Source organism: Erinaceus europaeus, chromosome 6 (genome assembly GCF_950295315.1).
Source record: "Erinaceus europaeus chromosome 6, mEriEur2.1, whole genome shotgun sequence".
Classification (NCBI taxonomy): domain Eukaryota; kingdom Metazoa; phylum Chordata; class Mammalia; order Eulipotyphla; family Erinaceidae; genus Erinaceus; species Erinaceus europaeus.
Genome location: NC_080167.1, coordinates 59654832 through 59675255, shown reverse-complemented (window position 1 = coordinate 59675255; position 20424 = coordinate 59654832). Strand labels below are relative to the sequence as shown.

At 42.0% G+C, this 20424-nt stretch overlaps 1 protein-coding gene and 1 non-coding gene across 10 annotated transcripts in view; one reads left to right on the top strand and one right to left on the bottom strand.

The window, feature by feature from the left end:
• Positions 1-6791: 6791 nt before the first annotated feature.
• ARMC3 (armadillo repeat containing 3) overlaps positions 6792-20424 on the bottom strand; it is a 220415-nt gene continuing 206782 nt past the window's right edge. For 7 of the 9 annotated variants that reach the window (XM_060192278.1, XM_060192279.1, XM_060192280.1 and 4 more), the window contains 3 exons: positions 12711-12911; positions 10224-10386; positions 6792-7109 (listed from right to left, as the gene is read on the bottom strand). In XM_060192278.1, coding sequence (XP_060048261.1) covers positions 6900-7109; positions 10224-10386; positions 12711-12911 — 574 coding nt within the window. In that variant the 3' untranslated portion in view covers positions 6792-6899. Of the gene's footprint in view, positions 7110-10223; positions 10387-12315; positions 12514-12710; positions 12912-20424 lie in introns of those variants that run through there. The other 2 variants (XM_060192283.1, XM_060192284.1) reach the window with 2 other exon arrangements.
• LOC132539157 (U6 spliceosomal RNA) lies at positions 13119-13222 on the top strand. The gene has a single exon (XR_009550459.1). It is a non-coding gene; the product is annotated as a U6 spliceosomal RNA (small nuclear RNA).

The following is a 20424-nucleotide window of genomic DNA, read 5'->3' as shown; positions in this document are numbered from 1 at the left end:
CATCCATCTGGGTCCAGCCCTGTTGCTCCCATGAAACTTGGGAACAAGGAGAATTGGCCCATGCTGCTGCCTCATGCTGCTAGCTGGGCACTGAGTAACATGACCCTTTGTTTCCCATCTAGGAGTCTCAGGTCTTCTGAAAGCAACCAGGCAACTGGCAGTTAGCTACGACCAGGGTGAAGCCTCAAGCCCTTCACACTCAGAAGACAGAAAAATTTCTTTTCTTTCAGTTAGGCCACATTTACCGATATCTTTGTTGAAAAATAAATAAGCAAAAACATCATCATTTACTTTGGCATCCAATGGGTTAATGTCAAGTAGATCCATTTTAGAAACTAGAGACACTAAGAAAGATAAAATGCCAGTGTTAGAATCTCCCTGAACGGTCAGCTATGGTGCCTGGGGACACAATTAAGAAAAGCAAGGCCCTCTGCAAGTCTGTAACCTCAAGTGCTCATCCTTGACAGTAATGGTTGATCCTCCAGTCCAGGAAGCAAACCTGACTAACATCTGTTTTAGTAAATAAAGTTTTTTCAGTTAGATATTATCCGTGGCTTTTTACTTCTATCACAGCAGAGCTGAGTGGTTGCAGTAAAGACTGTTTGGCCTTAAAAATATAAAATACTTTCCATCTAGTCTTTTAAGAAAAACATATTTTCACCTTAGACCTAAAAATAAATGAGTAAGGAATTCTCAGAAACAACCTAAGTGTCCATAGACTGATGAGTGAATAAGGAGGGTGTGGTATGTAGACACACACAACGAAAGACCACTCAGTTATAAGAAAGATGAAAATCCTGCCATCTGCAACAACATGGACGAACTGAGAGGCTATTGTTCTTAGTGAAGTAAGTCAGGCAGAGGAAAACAAACACTGAATGATTCTAGTCCTATGCGTACATAAAGAAACAAATGAATAAACTTAACAAAAACAAACTTTCAGACTGCAAGGCCAAATTGTCAAAAGGAACGGGGAAGAGGAGTGGGTAAATCAGGTGAAGGGCTCAGCTGTGTGGTGAAAGACGTGATTGGATTTTTAGTGGTGACCTCAGGCAGTATATACAGATGTCAATTTGTAATGGTGCACATCTAAAACTTCCACAGTGTTATAATGCAATGCACATGGAAAAGAACTTCCTGGAAATATGCTCAAGCAGAGGTAGGACCAGGACATTATATGAACTTAGACTAGAAAGCTACACACACACACACACACACACACACACACACACCTCTTCCTGTCCCCAGGCATTTACACACACAGTCTTATATTGAGGGCTTAAGCTATGGAGGGAAATTAGAATGACATTTATTAAAACAGCCACTTACAGGCTGGTGAAAGAGCTCACTTGGATAGTGCATTACTTTGCTATGTGTTTAATCCAGCTTTGAGCCTGGCCCCACTGTGTCGAAGACAGCTTCAGTGCTGTAGTCTCTCAGTCTCTCTCTCTCTCTGTGTGTCTCTCTGCCTTCTCGGTCTCCATCTTAACCAACAAACAGAAACAAAGCAGCCACTTACTAGCTGAGTGATTTAGGGGTAAGACATTTCTTTGGGCCTTAAGTTTTCTCACTCACTAAATGATTGCATTAATCCCTGTATATCATTATGTTAGTGGCAGAGTCAAACTAAAGCACAGAATAGTCTCTGGCACACAGCAATTTATTATTCATCTGCACTTTCCACACCAGGAAGGGACAGAGAGGTGGAGTAGTTTTCCCAGGGTCACACAGGTAGATGTAAGAATTTACATAAGTAGATGTAGAATTTAATCTCACCTCGGACTCTGGAGCCTGGCTTTTAAATTATTTTTTTAAACCACTGTTATTATATTACCTCTCAACAATAAAGGCTTTTTGAATTTATATGTAAATTCACTGCAATAAAAATTTTGACCTCCTCTAACAATGCTGTTATTTTAAAATTGATTTGTCATTTATTTATTGGCAGATGAAACAGGCCTATGGTTCTCTGTGAGTTTTTCATTATTAAAAATAAATATATTCATACCCAACACTTTGAAGACTGTACTTTGAAGTCACGTTGACTTCTATTATTAAAGTATTTCTACCCTGGCTTTAAAAGCCTAGATCTTGCTAATTATAAAAAAAAAATAGCCACTGGGAATGGTGGAGCTGTGTAGGCACTGAGCCCCAGTGATAATTCTGGTGGCAAAAAAAAAAAAGAAAAGAAAAAGTCTTCCCTGATTGTGCCTTTGTTATTTTAACAAAATAACAGAAAACTAAAAAGTCCTCCCTGCCAAGATTATAATATTCTCATTGACTGGACAGACTGATTTCCCTTCTGGACAGAGAAGCTATTTCTCTTTTTTTGCCTCCAGGGGTCATTGATGGGGCTTACGAACACACTGCTCCTGGAGGCCATTTTTCCCATTTCGTTGCCTTGTTGTCTTTATTGTTATTGTTGCCATTGATGTTGTTGTTGTTGTTGGATAGGACAGAGAGAAATGGAGAGAGGAGGGGAGACAGAGAGAGGAAGAGAAAGACAGATACCTGCAGCTCTGCTTCACCACCTGTGAAGCGACTCCCCTGCAATAGGGGAGCCAGAGCCTCGAATTGGGATTCTTATGCCCGTCCTTGAGCTTTGAGCCATGTGCACTTAACCCACTGCACTGCCGTCCAACCCCCGGAGAAGCTATTTCTTTTTTTTTTAAATTTATTTATTTTCCCTTTTTTTGCCCTTGTTGTTGTTTTTATTGTTGTCGTAGTTATTGTTGTTGTTATTGATGTTGTCGTTGTTGGATAGGACAGAGAGAAATGGAGAGAGGGGAAGACAGAAAGGGGGAGAGAAAGACAGACACCTGCAGACCTGCTTCACCGCTTTACGCCGGTCCTTGTGCTTTGCACCACGTGTGCTTAGCCTGCTGTGCTACCGCCCGACTCCCTAGAGAAACTATTTCTATCAGCACTAAACTCCAACTGGGCTGGGATTCTAGCTCAGTGGCAGAGTACAGAACTGGATGAGTCAGGTTCCAGATTCAATTCCTGGCATCTTACATATCAGAACTAAATAGTTCTCTTGTCATTTTCTCTCTCTTACACAAAAGTAAATGGAACAATACCAATAGGAATGGTGGAGTTGTGCAGTCTCCAAGTCTCAGTGAAAACTCTGGTAGCAAAATAATCACTACAACAACAACAAATGAATTAATAAAACTAACCCTTGGGTGTCGGGCAATAGCGCAGCGGGTTAAGCACACATGGCGCCAAGCAAGGACCGACAGGTGTAAGGATCCCTGTTCCAGCCAGGGCCCCGGCTCCCCATCTGCAGGGGGGTCACTTCATAAGTGGTGAAGCAGGTCTGCAGGTGTCTATCTTTCTCTCTCCCTCTCTGTCTTCCCCTCCTCTCTCCATTTCCCTCTGTCCTATCCAGCAACGACATCAATAACAACTATAATGATAACAACCACCACAACAATAAAACAACAAAGGCAACAAAAGGGAAAAATATAGCCACCAGGAGCAGTGGATTTGTGGTGCAGGCACCGAATTCCAGCAATAACCCTGGAGGCAAAAACAAAAAACAAAAAAACAACTAACCCTTATCTATTTAAGTGGACCTGTGTCTAGACTTTAAATATTGTTATGCCTTTAACCCACTAATTTACTTATTGCTTTTTAATATATATTTGATATATCACAGAGACAATTCCTATTTCAAAATAATATTGGTATTTATATACTGTCATTCATCCATACAAATGATAATGATATCATTTGTTAAGTTCCAGAAAGGAAGTATTTGGGGATTCTAATTGAAATTATACTAAATGTGTATATTGATATGGGCAGCGCTGAAGATTTTGATGAGTTTTCTATCAAGGAAAATGATGTGTAACTTCATTTATTCAGAGCTCTCTAAAATGGTACTGTTTCCACTTTCATTTTTGAAACCTACTGCTAAGCATTGTACAATTCTTTCCTGCTATTTTGAATATGTTTCCTTTCTTTCTTTCTCTTTCTTTCTTTTTTTTTTTACAATAAATTGAATTACTACTCAGCTTTCTGACTCTATTCTTCTATTATTATTGATTATTTTTATTTATTTATTTATTGAATAGAGTCAGCCAGCAATCAAGAGGGAAGGGGGTGACAGAGAGGAAGAGAGACACAGAAACACCTACAGCACTGCTTCATCACTTGCAAAGCTTTCCCCTTGCAGATGGGGATAGGGAGCTCGAACCGAGGTCCTTGCGCATTGTAACATGTGCGCTCAACCAGGTGTGCCACTACCTGTCCTCTCTGACTATTCTTTTTTTTTTTTTTCCTCCAGGGTTATTGCTGGGGCTCAGTGTCTGCATAATGAATCCGCTGCTCCTGGAGGCCATTTTTCCCCCTTTTGTTGCCCTTGTTGTTGTAGCCTTGTTGTGGTCATTATTGTTGCTGTTGATGTCATTCATTGTTGGATAGGACAGAGAGACATGGAGAGAGGAGGGGAAGACAGAGAGGGGGAGAGAAAGATAGACACCTGCATACCTGCTTCACCAACTGTGAAGCGACTCCCCTGCAGGTAGGGAGCCAGAGGCTCGAACCGGGATCACCAGTCCCTGTGCTTTGTGCCACGTGCACTTAACCCACTGCGCCCAACCCCCTCTGACTCTATTCTTTTTTTTTTTTAAATATTTATTTTATTTATTCCCTTTTGTTGCCCTTGTTGTTTTATTGTTGTAGTTATTATTGTTGTTGTCATTGTTGGATAGGACAGAGAGAAATGGAGAGAGGGAGGGGAAGACAGAGAGGAGGAGAGAAAGACACCTGCAGACCTGCTTCACTGCCTCTGAAGCGACTCCCCTGCAGGTGGGGAGCCGGGGTTCGAACTGGGATCCTTATGCCGGTCCTTGTGCTTTGCGCCACCTGCGCTTAGCCCGCTGCGCTACAGCCCGACTCCCTCTGACTCTATTCTTAACTGATAATATAGAACAGACTTCAGGGACCTATTTGAGAATATAATTTAATTCAATTCCTATATAATAATTAGCTACAGCCTAGTTAGAGAGACAACATATATAACTGATTTTTTAAAAATATGATAATAAAGAATGTGTCTGGTGTGCACCAGATGAAAAATCTCTGCATAGATTTTTTTGCTCCATTCCATCCTGCTGTTTGGTCACTGACCTATGGAAACTCTTTCCAGAACTTAACTAGGTTTGTTCTCCAAAGCAATCAATGCCTTTTTGGGTGTGAGGTACTGGAGACTGAACCCAGGGCCTCATACAGGGAAGGCATGTCCTCTACTGCTGGGCTGCAGCTTCAGCACAGATGTTATTTCTGTATTACATTAGTCGTGTGAACAGTCCTGCCAAGGAGGAATGTCCCTGGTCTTTGTTCTTCCTGAGGAACAGCTTTATATTTCAGCTAGTGGATCCTATTATAAATCATGTAACTGATAGCATGTCCCTGCGTCTTGGCTACTAGGAGGATTAGAGTCAAGTTGTCACTCACTTCGAACAAATGCATAAGATTTTTTTTTATGGATTCATATGAATTCTAAGCTATTTCCTGACCTCATTGAACTTTCTCTTCTACACTTAAGGCTGTTTTTCATTTATTTTTATCTTATTACATCTGACATATCTTTAGAAAAACCACTTTAAGTGCTGCCTGGCTCAAAACAAATTTGAAAATGCTTGGGCTGGTTAGTATCCTATAATCCATACTCTAATTCATGAAATTGCATGATACATATAATTACTACACCATTTGATAAAAACCACTTTGTCCTGAAATCAAGACTTACAGATTCTTTGAAATTACAAATAGATTCAGACAGAATGATCTCAGTTTTAATTTCTAAAATCAAGTCCACTTCAAAAAGCCTTCCAGGAAAATGATTATACAAGTAAGCTTTTGGCTTATATTAATAGCTTGGCTGAGAATTACCTCCAATAGCTTCTCCCGCCATTTGGACTCTCGCTCCAGCCCCCATTCTGTGTTTCCTGCTTAAAATGCAATTCTTCAACAAAGATTTGCTCTACTTCTAGGTTCCACAGTTTTCCCAACAAGAAATTTTAAGTTACATGAATTTAAACTATTTATTTTTAAATTTATTATTAGCATCATAATTAGTTCGAACCAGAGCACTGCTCAGGTCTGGCTTATGGTGGTGCTAGAGACTGAATCTGAGGTCCCAGAACTTCAGAAAGTCTTTTGCATCATCACTGCGCTATCTTCTCAGCTGAACTAAAAAGAAAAAAAAAATTCTGTGAACACCACTACACCATATAAATCACAGTGGTTTTTAATTAAGGGCATATTTCCAAGTTAACACAGAAAAGACAAAGAAAGTTTATGGATAAAGCTTTTAGAAATGATTTTTAACCCAATGAAACATTTTAAGTGGTGTTCTTAAGGATCAGTTTAAAGAAATCTGAACAAAAATACTGTAGAAAGAATTTGTGATGCTAAAATAGATCTAGAAATATTCAAAATGATTTATAGCCTCACTTTATGGAAGCAAGATCAGGTGACTTAAGACACTTTTTAAAAGCAGCTTTAATTAGCTGAATGTTTCTAGAATGTTCTGCGGATGAATGATGGTCATGAGACCACAGACTTGTCCTGGGAACAGCAACTGGGTCCTTTCATACATAAGTCCCCCAGGGCAGAGATGCTCCGTAGGAAACAGTGGGGAGGATTAATTTTGACAATAATCAGTTTTCCACGGGGAACAGTAAGCAGAAAATGATCTAATCAGACTGAACTCTTGCCAAAAGAGTAAAATCAGAAGCACGGCCAAGTTTCACTCAAGCCTCCTCATTTTGACACTGAGAGAGCATTGCAATACTTTTATTTCAAGAAATAAAAATCAACCAGTGAACTGCATAGAAAGCACACACATACATTTCTTGCTTGCGCCTCTTTTGTGTCCACTTGACAGTCTAGAGAAATCGGTACAGATCTGCGTCTTTGCTCCTTAGCTTCATCAGAGTCCCCGGAGAGAACATTAGGTCAACGATGTAGTTTTCAGGGGGAGGGGGAACCCCAATCACCCCCTTACTAGATTCATTCATCAACTTAACTCTGTTCCAAGCTCTGCCATACTCCCCACGAACCAGGGAGCAGCCTATGCCAATTTTATCAGCCAAGGCCTGTGAAAAAAAAAAAACTGATCAACCCAGAGAGGTTTTGGAGGGAGGGGGTGGATAAATAGCTCAAGTTTTAGGACCTACTTGCATTAAAGATGAAATGAAATGGATAACTCTTGCAGTGGGTGGGGCACTTGGGGAGGAGGTGGGGGGTAGGGGATGCAATATTGTGAGAGGAGCAGTGAAATGTGCTAAGGTCCCTTGTTCCTAACAGTCTGTGGAGTCAGAATCTCTGTGGAGGTCCTGCTGGGAAGTGACATTTTCTAGGCAGTTCCACTGCACTGTATCAGCACAAGATGAATAACATCTCTAGAGCAAAGCCATTCCACTGGCTGCAGCATGAGTCTATCTATCAATCTTCCCTCAAATCTAGCCTGCTCTTGGGTGTGATGTGCATTGGAACTGAGAGTAGGGATCAGATTGGTGGGGACTGACTTTGGGTCCATTTATTCTGTGAGACATGAGTGGGGGGCTGGGTGTGTGTGTGGAGCAGAACTGTGAGTGTCCATATCCTTCTCAGGCTGCTTGCCACCTCCCTCCTTGGGGCTTCCTTGTATTCCTTGGAAGCTGCCTCTTCAGTTTGCCCTGACGCTGAGTTTTTAAAAACAACATGGGAGCACCTTGACCGTGTCATAGTGGACAAGAGACTCTGCCTGGGTTCGGATTTTGATTCAGTCATTTTTACCAGCTATTGTCACCTGAAGCAAATAGATCACCCTCTCAGTGCTTCCTCATCTTTGAAATGGTGGAGGACACAGACACAGACACACACACACACAGACACACACACACACACAGACACACACACACACAGACACACACACAGACACACACACAGACACACACACACACACACACACACACACACACACACACACACACACACACACACACACACACACCCTTACCTCACAGGATGACTGTACGGAAGAAATGAGTTAAGTGTTTAGAGCTGTGAATGCTGTTGTAAAATAAGTGCTCAGAGAAGGTTCTAGATCCAGAAGGCAAGAATTGTGTTGTCTGAATTATATGTTTAGGACCAGAAAATTGCTCACCTGGTCCAGTGAATGCCTTGCCATGCATAAGGCTCTGGGTTCAAGGCCCTGGCACCTCACTGGAGCACTATAGATAGCACCAGAGGGAGCTTCATGGATAGTGGAGTGGTGGTTGGTGTCTTTCCTTTTCCTCCCTTATAGAATAATTGAGCTGGGAGATGGTTTTACAGTATAACACATGTACAAGCCTCCCCCCACCCCCAGTTCATTCTCTAGTGCCACTTAAAAAATGTCAATAGAGCTGGCTAGAGAGCACAGTGGTCATGCCTAAAACTCTGAGGTCATGCCTAAAACTCTTAGTGCCCTGTACCACCATAAACCAGAGCTCAGCAATGCTCTGGTTAAACATTTTTAAAGTTTGGATCAGGTGGTGATACATCTGGTTAAGTGCACACATTACAGTGTACGAGGACCTAGGCTCAAGCCCCTGACCCCCACCTGCAAGAGGAAAGCTAGACCTAGACACCCTCCTTACCTACTTTCTATTACACTTCCCTCAGTCACTCCAAAGCTAACCTTGTCAAAGTAAGGACTGCAAAAGCTGAATAAGGGCAAGAGACTGGCATACTTTAATGATGACTCTTTAGTCACTATCAGGCCAACCTATCACCTGGGGCCCTGGTTAGGGAATCCTGGGATTCCCACACAGACATGGTAGGCCTAGACCTCTAGTGGATCCCTCTCACCACTGTCACTGGTCATCTCCATCAGGAACAACATAATGGACCCTTTTGTGGGCCCCTATAGGACCTTGCCCTTAATGTGGATCAAGAAGGCCAGGGAATGTTCCATTCTCCGAAGGGAGGTTGGATAACATACTCTACCTATCACCCAAGGATGATGGATCCTAAAATTAGTGCAGCCTGGAATGTTCCTAGCTGTGACCACAGAATGCTAGTTCAGACCTACAGAGATGCAGAGGTTACATAGGCTCCCGTGCTGACTATGGGCCCCAGATCAAATAGATGCGGTTTACAGCTAATAATATTTATATATTTTCCCATATTTGGGAGCTACTCTCCTCCTTGATCCAACTTTCTAGTTTTTCTTCCACCTATGACACCATCTCCCCAGACAATAACCTAAGTCACCTGCATGTTAGATGTCAAGCTCAGGCAAAAACTAGTAGGGTCATGGGCCCCCTGGAATATACCTAAAATAGACCAACAAGCTTTTTCCAAAATGCAGACCCCAAATCTTCATCTGTAATGTCCTGTCTTTAGGTTTATGATTAGTCAACAACTTATTCTGCTTTATATCTTAACTCTTTTTCAATCACCAGGTTCCAGATACTATCACAATGCCAAACTGACTTCACTGGGCAGATGACCCCACCAATGTGTCCTAGAGCCCCACCTCCCCAGAACCCTACCCCAATAGGGAAAGAGAGAGACAGGCTGGGAGTATTGATAGACCTGTCAATGCCCATCTTCAGCGATGAAGCAATTACGGAAGCCCGACTTCCCACCTTCTACACCCATAACAATCCTGGGTCTATAAAGAGGGATAAGGAATAGGAAAGCTATTGAGGGAGGGGATTGGATATGAAGTTCTGCTAGTGGGAATTGTGTGGAATTGTAACCCTATTATCCTATGGTCTTATCAATATTTCCATTTTATAAAATAAAGTTTGCTTTGCTTAGTATATATTTTTGCCTTCACTCTTCACCTGATGAATCCTGTTGAACCTCTAATACTCAGTCTTTATATCATTTGTTTCCCTGAAACTGACACCACCTTGTAGCCCACAGTGTGGCACAGGTGCCCCTAGCATGCAGGTCCTGATGAGTTTGGTATGTCTGTATCCTCAGGCCCTAGAGAAGATTTTGACCAGCAGTGGGTGTGTGATACCTGCTGCATGAATATTGCTTCCAACAGTCTGGTGAATATAAGGACATGGATATGGGTTTGTGGGTATATACACAGGCACACAGAGATCAAATGTAAGTACATTTAAATAGTGGAATCAGTTTTGTCTGGTTGAATGTTAGTACCTGACTCACTCTGTTATGATAATGATGAAATGTTTCTAACAGCAAATGGGGCAAGACAGCTTGAATACCTTGAAAAGCAAAGCTCGATGGTAGAAGATTCCTTTCTTGACCAGTCCAATTGGTATCACATTGGATTTTAGTTGAAATTTCAGCTCACTTATATGAAGTTCCCAGCTGAAATCATGCAGCTTGTCTCTTGGAATTCTGCCACCCATTTTTTCTGCCACATACCTGTGTCAATGACATTGAGAGCAAATCAGTCAAGCTTAGTGCTTCACTTTGGATGCCTTGAGTGTAACTATATGTACCTGTAAAAACTACATTCTCTCTGATTTTTTATTGTTTGTTTTATGTTAAAATGCACTTATAAATAGGTTAGTATTAACAATTCCACTTAGCACAATTCCATAGCCCTTGTTTCTATAAGTGAATGCTAAGTAGCTCAATATTTACAATTTACAAATCAGTATCACAGTGGACTTGTACCAGACGCAATTAGACATTCTATCTTACTCTTAAGACATTCTATCTTAATTGTGAATGTTTTAATCTGAAGTCCAATCCTCCTTCAGAGGAACTAAACTCAGAGACAAGACACATAGGACATTCTTTTAGACTCAAAAATATTTTTCAACTTGTAATTTTTACATTTAAATCTTACTTTTTTTCATTTAGAGATAGCTAAAGTTAGAGAAGAGATGAAGTACAAAGGGAAATTGGGCTCACAGGTGAGGAGGGAAGGTGAGGTGAGTGGGGTGTGCTTTCCCTGTGGGCTTCCTCTACTCTGAGGCTCCCACTGGAGAAATTAGTAAATACAACCTGCAAAAAATCCACTACCAGCTAAGCCAGCTACACTCCTGGACCAGAGACACAAGTATAAACCTTGAAGCATTTCATCTGGTTGTGTGTTGAACCAAGCAAAGAAGATCAAGATGCAGGGAGAAAGCGCATTGAGTTTATTGTGTGTAAGACCCTGGGTTTGATCTCTGACAGAATGTGGGAGTGCCAAGGATGGCGTCAAAGGGAACTCCATGATGACACAGTGATGCTTTGGTCTCAGTCTCTCTCCCTTTCTCTGTATGTAGAATAGAAACTAATGAGCTGAAGAGGCACCTGGTGTGTAGTGCATTTCTCAGCACCAAACAAACAAACAAGAATAAGAGAAGGGTCTTGGACAGATAACAGCCATGTGTTGCTGTAAATAAGTACTAAGGAAACAAAAACATGAGGACAAAAATCTCTGCATCTCTAACTTGATGTGGGTCTGACTTAAAAGAAAAAACAGTTACGTGTGACTGATGGGAAGAATTCCTGACAGGAATGAAGGAAGAGGAAATTTGACAAATGCTGAACCGAGCTGAATCTGTTTGAGTCATCACTTCTCAAGGACATCAGAGAAAGTTCAATCACCAAAAGAACGCTTTCTTTCCAGTTCTGGCTGACAAGAAGTCAATGATCTGGCGGCTGGGTTTCTTGCAGTTGTCACATCTAGCCTTGATGACTGTGGCTCCCTTCTATTTGGAGTGGAGACAGGCTCCCATGGAGACAGCAGCTGTCACACCATCCATCGTTCACCTACTGGTTAGTGTCAGTCACCAACGCTGCTTCCAGACTGGCGATTCCCAAGCTGTTAGAGCTCTTAGGGAAAGTTCTGAGCCTTCTCTTAGTGGGACTGAATGAAATGGCAGAATTAAGAAGGCAGCTTCCCTGGTTTATTAAACTCACCCAGTCCACCCAAATGACCAGCTCTTATAATACTCTTACTTTGGAGCAATATGGAACACAAAATGGCAGACCCACACCACTAAAGCAGGGAATAGCTGCTGCATAGGAAACTAACTTGTGAGTTGATAAAGTATCCTGGAACCCCACCTCCAAAGATACCTTCCCCACTAGGGAAAGGTAGAAACAGGCTGGTGGTATGGAGAGACCTGTCAACGTCCATGCCCAGAGGAGAAGCAATTACAGAAGCCAGGTTTCCCACCTTCTGTACTCCATAAAGATCTTTGGTCCATGCTCCCAGAGGGATAAAGACTAGGGAAGCTTCCAATGGAGGTGATGGGATATAGAAGTCTGGTGGTGGGAGCTGTATGGAATTGTACCCCTCTTATCCCACAATCTTGTCAATCATTATTAAATCACTAATTTAAAAAAAAAGAAAGAATTCTCCATGTATCCTATTCCCTGGTGAAGACCTCATCTACCTTGGGGGTGATTTGATTTTCAGACTTTAGATTCATTCATAACTTGTTTAGGATCACATTGAAAGATGTGTGCAGTGGCTTTGGGGCACTTTCCATCAAGCAATTTCCAGTTCTTGGTTCTGATTCTTAGCACAAACATGATCTAAAATGGAAGCTGAGATTTTTGTTGTTGTTGTTGTTGTTGTTGTTGTTTGTTTTGCAAACTATTGCAGTTCTACTCAGAGGCAGAGGCATGGGGCTGTAGGGCTCTATTTTGTTATGGTATAATTGAATACTGGTTAAAATGCAAACCACTGAAATAAAAAGCATTTTTCAGAAATTAAAATATATGGCTACATACAGACAACTTACTTTGCAAGAGCTTCAATCTGATCCCTAATATTGGTCTTGGGGAGTATGGATTTGGTCACCTCGTGCACATAAACACAGAAGTCAGGATCAGAAGGAGGAAACCATTCTTTATCTGTGGTTCCTTCTCCAGGCAGCTTGGGGATTGCTGCAACCTCTTCCTCTTCCTTCACTTTCTCCTCCTCCTTTTTCCCTCGGCCTTTCCTTTGAGAATAAACAGCAGTGATCAACACCACACAATGAATGAGCACTAAACTGTGCTGGGTTGATCTGAGGATCACCACAGAGAGACAGCACTGTGCCTTCACCACACTAGACAAGCATCTTCGAATTCTCAATGACATTAATAGAATTTTATAGTTGTGTAAGAGAGATCAGCTTTCAATATTACATTATAAAAACCACATTCTGGTTCTTGTTTTGGCAGCACAGCTACTAAAATTGGAATAATATAGGGTTTAGCATGGACTCTGCACAAGCATGACACAAAAATTCATGGGTTACTCTGTATTTAAAAAAGTGAAATTTTAGGGGGCCGGGCGGTAGTGCAGTGGGTTAAGCACACATGGCGCAAAGTGCACGGACCAGTGTAAGGAACCCGGTTCAAGCCCCCGGCTCCCCACCTGCAGGGGGGGTCGCTTTATAAGTGGTGAAGCAGGTCTGCAGGTGTCTATCTTTTTCTACCCTCTCTGTCTTCCCCTCCTCTCTCAAATTCTCTCTGTCTTATCAACAATGACAGCAATAACAATAATAATAATAACAACAATATACAACAAAGGCAACAAAAGGGAAAAATAGCCTCTAGGAGCAGTGCTTTCGTGGTGCAGGCACTGAGCCCCAGTGATAACCCTGGAGACAAAAATAAATAGATAAATAAATAAATTATTTTATTCACAGATTTTTTTTTCAAGAATGGGAGTTACTCTCTGCCCTAATCCAACTTTCTAGCCCTTTTCACTAATCTGACACCATCTTTTCAGACAATATTTTAATCTAACTCCATGTTAGCTATCAAACTCAAGCAAAAAACTATGAGAGTCGTGGGCCCCCAGGAACAGGCCTAAAATGGACTTGCTAGCTTCTTTCCACCCTAAGATCCCTATTCTCATCTCATCTACTCCTACTTTTTGTTTCCTGTTCATTAACCATTTTCCCCATTTTATATCTTGCCAACTTTTAGCCACTAAGTTGCAGACACTATCATGATTCTATCCTGACTTCCCTGGGCAGATGACCTCACCAATGGGTCCTGGAACCTCTCCCCTCCAGAGCTCTACCCCACTAGCGAAAGACAGAAACAAGCTGAGGGTATAGATCCACCTGCCAATGTCCATATCCAGCAGAGAAGCAATTTCAGAAGCCAGAACTCCCATCTTCTGCTCCCCCAAAATAATTTTGATCTATACTCTCAATGGGGGAGAAATGATAGGGGGAAGATGAGCAGAGGGCTCCGAACTCCAACTCCATCTGGAACTGGAGAGAGAGGAAGAAAAAGGGAGGGACATTTGAATGTCCCTATTAGTAATAGGTGTATATGTGACTTGGAAAGGACGAGAAGATGGGACCTTAAAAAAGAAAAAGCAAATAGATACAATTATAGACAGATAGTTGTAGAAATAACAGTTAATCCATATATATAACCTTGGGAGGACAGCCATAGCTTACAATGGAGAGATTGGGGTCCAGAACTCAGGTGATGGGAATGTTGGGAGAGTTGTACCCCTGTTATCTTGTAACTTTGTAAATCAATATTAAATCACTAAAAAAAAAATACACTCTAGCATATATATTGCTAGTGAGGATTTGGAGCACCTGAAACTCTCAGATAAAATGAAAATGCAAAATTCGGAGTGCTAGGCACCAGTGCACTGGGTTATGTGCACACACGTTGCCATGTACAAGGACCTAGGTTACAGCTCTGGCTTCCCACCTGTAGGGGGATGCTTTATGCACTGTGAAGCAGGTCTGCAGGTATCTTCTCTTACTCTCTCCCTATTTCTCCCTCCCCTCTCAATTTCTTTATTTCTTCATAAAATAAAAAGAAAGAAAAAAAATAGGACAAGTGACCTCTAGAAAAGTAGATTCACAGTGCTGTCACCAAACCCCGGCAGTAATCCTGGTGGCAATAAAAGGCAAAAAAGAAGTGGAGGAAGGAAGGAAGGAAGGAAGGAAGGAAGGAAGGAAGGAAGGAAGGAAGGAGGAAAGAAGGAACGAAGGAGGAAAACAAAATAGTTATGTAAAAGACTCCACGCCTGAGTCTCCATGGTCCCAGATCCCATCCCTAGCACCACCATAAGCCAGAGCTGAGCAGTGCTCTGGTCTCAGTCTCTCTCTCTCTAATAGGAAAAGTAAAATATTAAAAAAAGAGAAAATACAAACTGCTCAAACTATACTGGAAAAGCTCACGTGTGTCACATAGTTATTATATGACCCAGAAATATAATTTCCATTTATTTACCCCCCAAAAACTAAAACTTACATCCCCACAAAAACCTGTGCATGAATATTTATAATAACTTTGTAATGCCCCTAACTGGAGACAATTCAAATATCCTTCAACAGATGAATGAATTTATCACAGGACACCCATGAAATACTACTTGATATTAGTTGACATCCATAGTGTGATGAAATGCTACTCGGAAATATGAAGGAATAGACTATGAATTTACACAATTTGGAATAATCTCAGAGGCATTATACTTAATGCAGGAAGTCAGTTTCAGAAGTTAATACTGCAAGACTTTTTTTTCACATGGCATTATAAAAAAAAAAAAAGACTAAACAGAACAGATTAGAGAATGCCAAAGGTTAGGTTTTCCAGGTTGATGGAATTATTTTGCATCTTGGTTATGAGATCATTATACCCATCTCTGCTTCAGAATTTCAGCTGGGGAGACAGCATAATGGTTCTGCAAAATACTTTCATGTCTGAGGCTTCAAGGTCCCAGATTCAATCCTGAGCCCCACCATAAGCCAGAGCTGAGCAGTGCTCTGGTATCTTTCTTTCTTTGTATCTCTCTCCCTCTCCCTCTCCCTCTCCCTCTCCCTCTCCCTCTCCCTCTCCCTCTCCCTCTCCCTCTCCCTCTCCCTCTCCCTCTCCCTCCTCCCCCTCCCCCTCCCTCTCTCTCTCTCTCTCTCTCTCTCTCTCTCTCTCTGTAAACAAAAAAATATATTTTAAACCCACAGAATTGGGCCAGTGAAGAGCTCACTTGGACAATGCAATGTTTGTCATTTGAGCGACCAAAGTTCAGGCTCAGCTCTTAATGCATGGCAGGAAGCTTCCGTGCTGTGGTTTCTTTCACTCTCTCTCTCCTTCAGAAGGGAAATGAATCATTGTGGGGCCAGGCAGTGGTGTAGCTGGTTGAATGTGCATGTGACAATGCACAAGGGTTTGAGCCCCTGGTCCCCATCTGCAGGGAGAAAGCTTTGCGAGTGGTGAAGTAGTGCTGTAGGTGTCTGTCTGTCTCTCTCCCACTCTATCTTCTCCTTCCCTCTCAATTTCTGGCTGTCTCTATCCAACAAATAAAAATACAAGAAATCTAAAAATACATGCATCATTATTTTATTTCTACTTGTTAGAGGGTTTTTTTATTTACTTATTTTTTTAAATATTTTATTTTATTTATTTATCCCCTTTTGTTGCCCTTGTTTTATTGTTGTAGTTATTATTGTTGTTGTCGTCGTTGTTGGATAGGACAGAGATAAATGGAGAGAGGAGGGGAAGACAGAGAGGAGGAGAGAAAGATAGACACCTGCAGACCTGCTTCACCGCCTGTGAAGCGATTCCCCTGCAGGTGGGGAGCCGGGGTTCGAACCGGGATCCTTATGCCGGTCCTTGTGCTTTGCGCCACCTGCGCTTAACCCGCTGCGCTACAGCCCGACTCCCCATTTACTTATTTTTTAATGCAGTGTTGTAGTGCTGGGAAATAACACTGGGCCTAGAGTAAGCCTGACAGCATCTTTTTATCCTTTTACCCTAGGGAAGGAGAGGCAGAGAGAGAGAGACTGATTCTGGGTTCAGCCACAGTCAGTGGTGGGTCGAGAGGCAACCATTATGACCAAAACTGACCTTGAGCAGTAGGTCAGGTCTAAGAGTGAATGAAAGGAGGTGGGGGAGGTGAAGAGGGGTGTGATGGGAGGTGGTTTACAGAATAGTGGTGGTGGGTACAATGTGGAACGATACCTATATAATCTTAAAAATTTGTAAACCATTATTTAATCACAATTTTTTTAAGAAGGTGAAGTTATGAAAGTCTCAGAGAGAGGGGTGGGGGAGAATAAGAAGAAAGGGGTGGGGCTAGGTAGCATAATGGTTATGCAAAGAGACTCATGCCGGAGACTCCAAAGTCCCAGGTTCAATCCCCTGCACCACCATAAGCCAGAGCTGAACAGTGATCTGGTAAAATAAATAAATAATAAAATAAAATAAAAAAGGAAAGAAAAGGAAAAAGGAGACCAAGTTTCCAGGGGTGCAGACTGTTGGGGAGGCTGTGGGTGTCCCCCCTCACTATCCTTTCTCCACCCCCCATAGTTCCCACCCACTCTGTAGTTTAGCACAGGGAACAAGGGGTGTAGCTACTTTCAATGGAACTATATTTTAAGGGGAACTATAGAACTCCTTCTAGTAAGACCATCATGTTCTGATCTGTTTTACCTCTCAATGTTTCCAGTTAAGAATATGTAAATAGGGAGTTGGGTGATAGCGCAGCGGGTTAAGCACAGGTGGCGCAAAGCACAAGGACCGGTGGAAGGATCCAGGTTCGAGCCCCATCTCTCCACCTGCAGGGGAGTCGCTACACAGGTGGTGAAGCAGGCCTGCAGGTGTCTATCTTTCCTCCTGTCTTCCCCTCCTCTCTCCATTTCTCTCTGTTCTGTCCAACAACGACAACATCAACAACAATAATAACTACAACAATAAAACAACAAGGGCAACAAAAGGGAATACATATTTAAAAAATAATAATAATAAAAGAATATGTAAATAAACACTTCATTTGAGAATTAAAAAAGAATTGCTGCCTCTAATGTCTATCACACACTTACCTTAAATACCTACTTTAACTACACTGCTCTGCATGGCCTTTGGCCTTTGGCCTTTGAGGCCAGGTTTTCTTTTCTTTTTTTCTTTTCATTCACAACACATCTCTACTTTTATTTGATTTGATAGAAGAGAGAGAAATTGAGAGGGAAGGAGAAGGAGGGAGAGGGAGAGACAGAGAGACACCTGCTGCACTGCTTCACCACTCGTGAAGCTTTTCCCCTACAGGTAGGGGCTCAGGGCTTGAACCCATGCCCTTGTGCATGGTAAAGTGTGTGCTTAACCAGGTGGCCCAGCCCTGAGGCCAGATTTTCTTTTCTTTTCTTTTTTGTGGTGGGCTTTGACCTTGTTGAGACAGCACCTTTTGCAGCAGCTCTTACTTTGTAACCTTACTGAGAACAACGAGATTAAAAGTAGGTTGTCAGGAAGTCAAGAAAGCTAAAATGATAGTTGACTTTGCATCCAACACTGCTTACCTCAGTCTACCTGGTCTCATTTGCTGAAAACTTTCCTTGATACAGTTTTTTTTTTCTTTTTTACCATATTATATTTGATGGGGGGGGTTTTAGAGAAGTCGAGTTTTAGGCAGGTAGGAGAAGGAGCTAGTACTGGGCTGCCTTTTCTCATTGCATGCTTTTCTGTGCAGCTTTCTCTGAGCATGGCAGCTACCCCCAGCCAACACCAGGGGAGGAAGGTAGTCCTCAGAGCTGACTGGGACGTGATGAGTCAGGAAGAACCAGAGTCAGGACAGGCCTGCTTCCTCTATCCAAGCTTGAGTCTCTGTGAATCATGGTTGACTTCCTTGGGTGCAGCTTTGTCACATGATAACATATAACACAGCATGACTTATAGCATGTTATAACATAACAGCATGACTAGGAAGTGTGTGTGTGTATGTTCTCTACCTTATATGAAAGTCAAGAGCACTGGGCTAGACTAAGGGAGGGAGGTGTCTCTTTTAAGTAATCACACACATTTGGGAGACGGGCAGTAACGCAGCAGGTTAAGTGCACGTGGCGCAAAGCACAAGGACCAGCGGAAGGATCCTGGTTCCAGCCCCATCTCTCCACCTGCAGGGGGGGCACTTCACAGGTGGTGAAGTAGGTTTGCAGGTGTCTATCTTTCTCTCCCCCTGTCTTCTCCTCCTCTCTCCATTTCTCTCTGTCCTATCCAACAATAATGACAATAATAATAACTACAACAACAATAAAAAACAAGGGCAACAAAAGGGAAAAATAAATAAATATAAAAATTTTTTTTTAAAAGTAATCACACACATTGAGCATCCTGTTCCATTAGTGGTAAAGTAACTTAAAGGTGAGCATGATACAGGGTGAGGGAAAATTAAAGCAATTTCACCAATCGCTGTTGTCAAACTACACAAAACTCTGCAACCAGCAGAAAAGGTCCTTCCTCCTTCCCTCCCATCCTCCTTTTCTCCCTCCCTCCCTCTCTTCTCTCCTGGCATCAGCATCTCACATATGAATGATTTCACCATCCCTAAGGTGACTTTTCCATTTTTTTTTTCAGTGATAAAGAGGGAGCGGGAGAGGGAAGAGGGGGTGAGAGGCAGACAGACAAAGACAAAATAGCAGAGCGCAGGAGCTTTGCTTCTCCCGGTGCCATGACACTCCCACATGTCCATGCCCATGGCAAGGCCCATATTCTGGGGGGTGAGCTATATTTTTACCTTCAAAGTTTTATATTTTCTAATTCAGTACCATATATGCTACAGCTAAGTCATGTGAGTGTCTGATGTATTAAATGGATAGTTTATGATAAAGTCTCTTAGCAAAACTGTTATTTCCCAGATAGGCCATCTTAACTCCTTTCCTTTTTTTTCATGTAAAATAAATAAACTGAAATCTTCACAGGCATGTTAAGACTTTTACGAGATAGAAGCCAACACTAAGAAGGCCAGTGACAATGGCAGGAAGCATAGGTAGGTCTTCTACAATTCCAGGGCAGCTTTATGAGCGCTCATCCTGTGATTCCTCAGTTACCCAGAAAACAAAGCAGAGATATTTCTCATTACATGTGTGGCCTGAAGTAAGAAGAATGCTTTGGCATGCAGAAGATGATAGCCAGGACACTGGGCTAAATGTATTAGGATGATTAAAGAGAGAAATTTACCAGAGCCCCTGAGCTGTTGTTTCCTGTTGCTATAAATAGGAGTATTTCGTTTGGATTTCTTTCCCATGAAGTCTGCCAAGTTGTATTAATAAAGACTTCAATACTTAAATCAATTTCATTTCTTAATAAATATGGAAACATGAGATTGGAAACTGCAACACTAGCTCCTGTAAAATGAATCCTAGGAAAGAAACTCATTTTATGACTAGAGCTAACAGAACTGTTCACTTTAGTAAAATTATATCAGAAAACAGAGTTACTCTGGGAACCCAAAACAGTGAGGCCACTTTCTGTATCAGGATATGAATGAGTAGGTGAGTAGGTAAACAGTAAAGAATCTGTCAGACTTTAATTTCTGAGTTTAATCACCTGCTAATTCTCTGACACCACAGGGCAAGACAGCTGGGAGAAGTACTAATCGTGACTCCAGCCCATTTGGGGTTTCAGTCTAGGTGAGGAGATGTTGCTGTGTGAAAAATAATGATACTACCAAGTAGCATTTGATAAACTGTCCCTGAGTGATGAAGAAACAAGGAGTTCGAT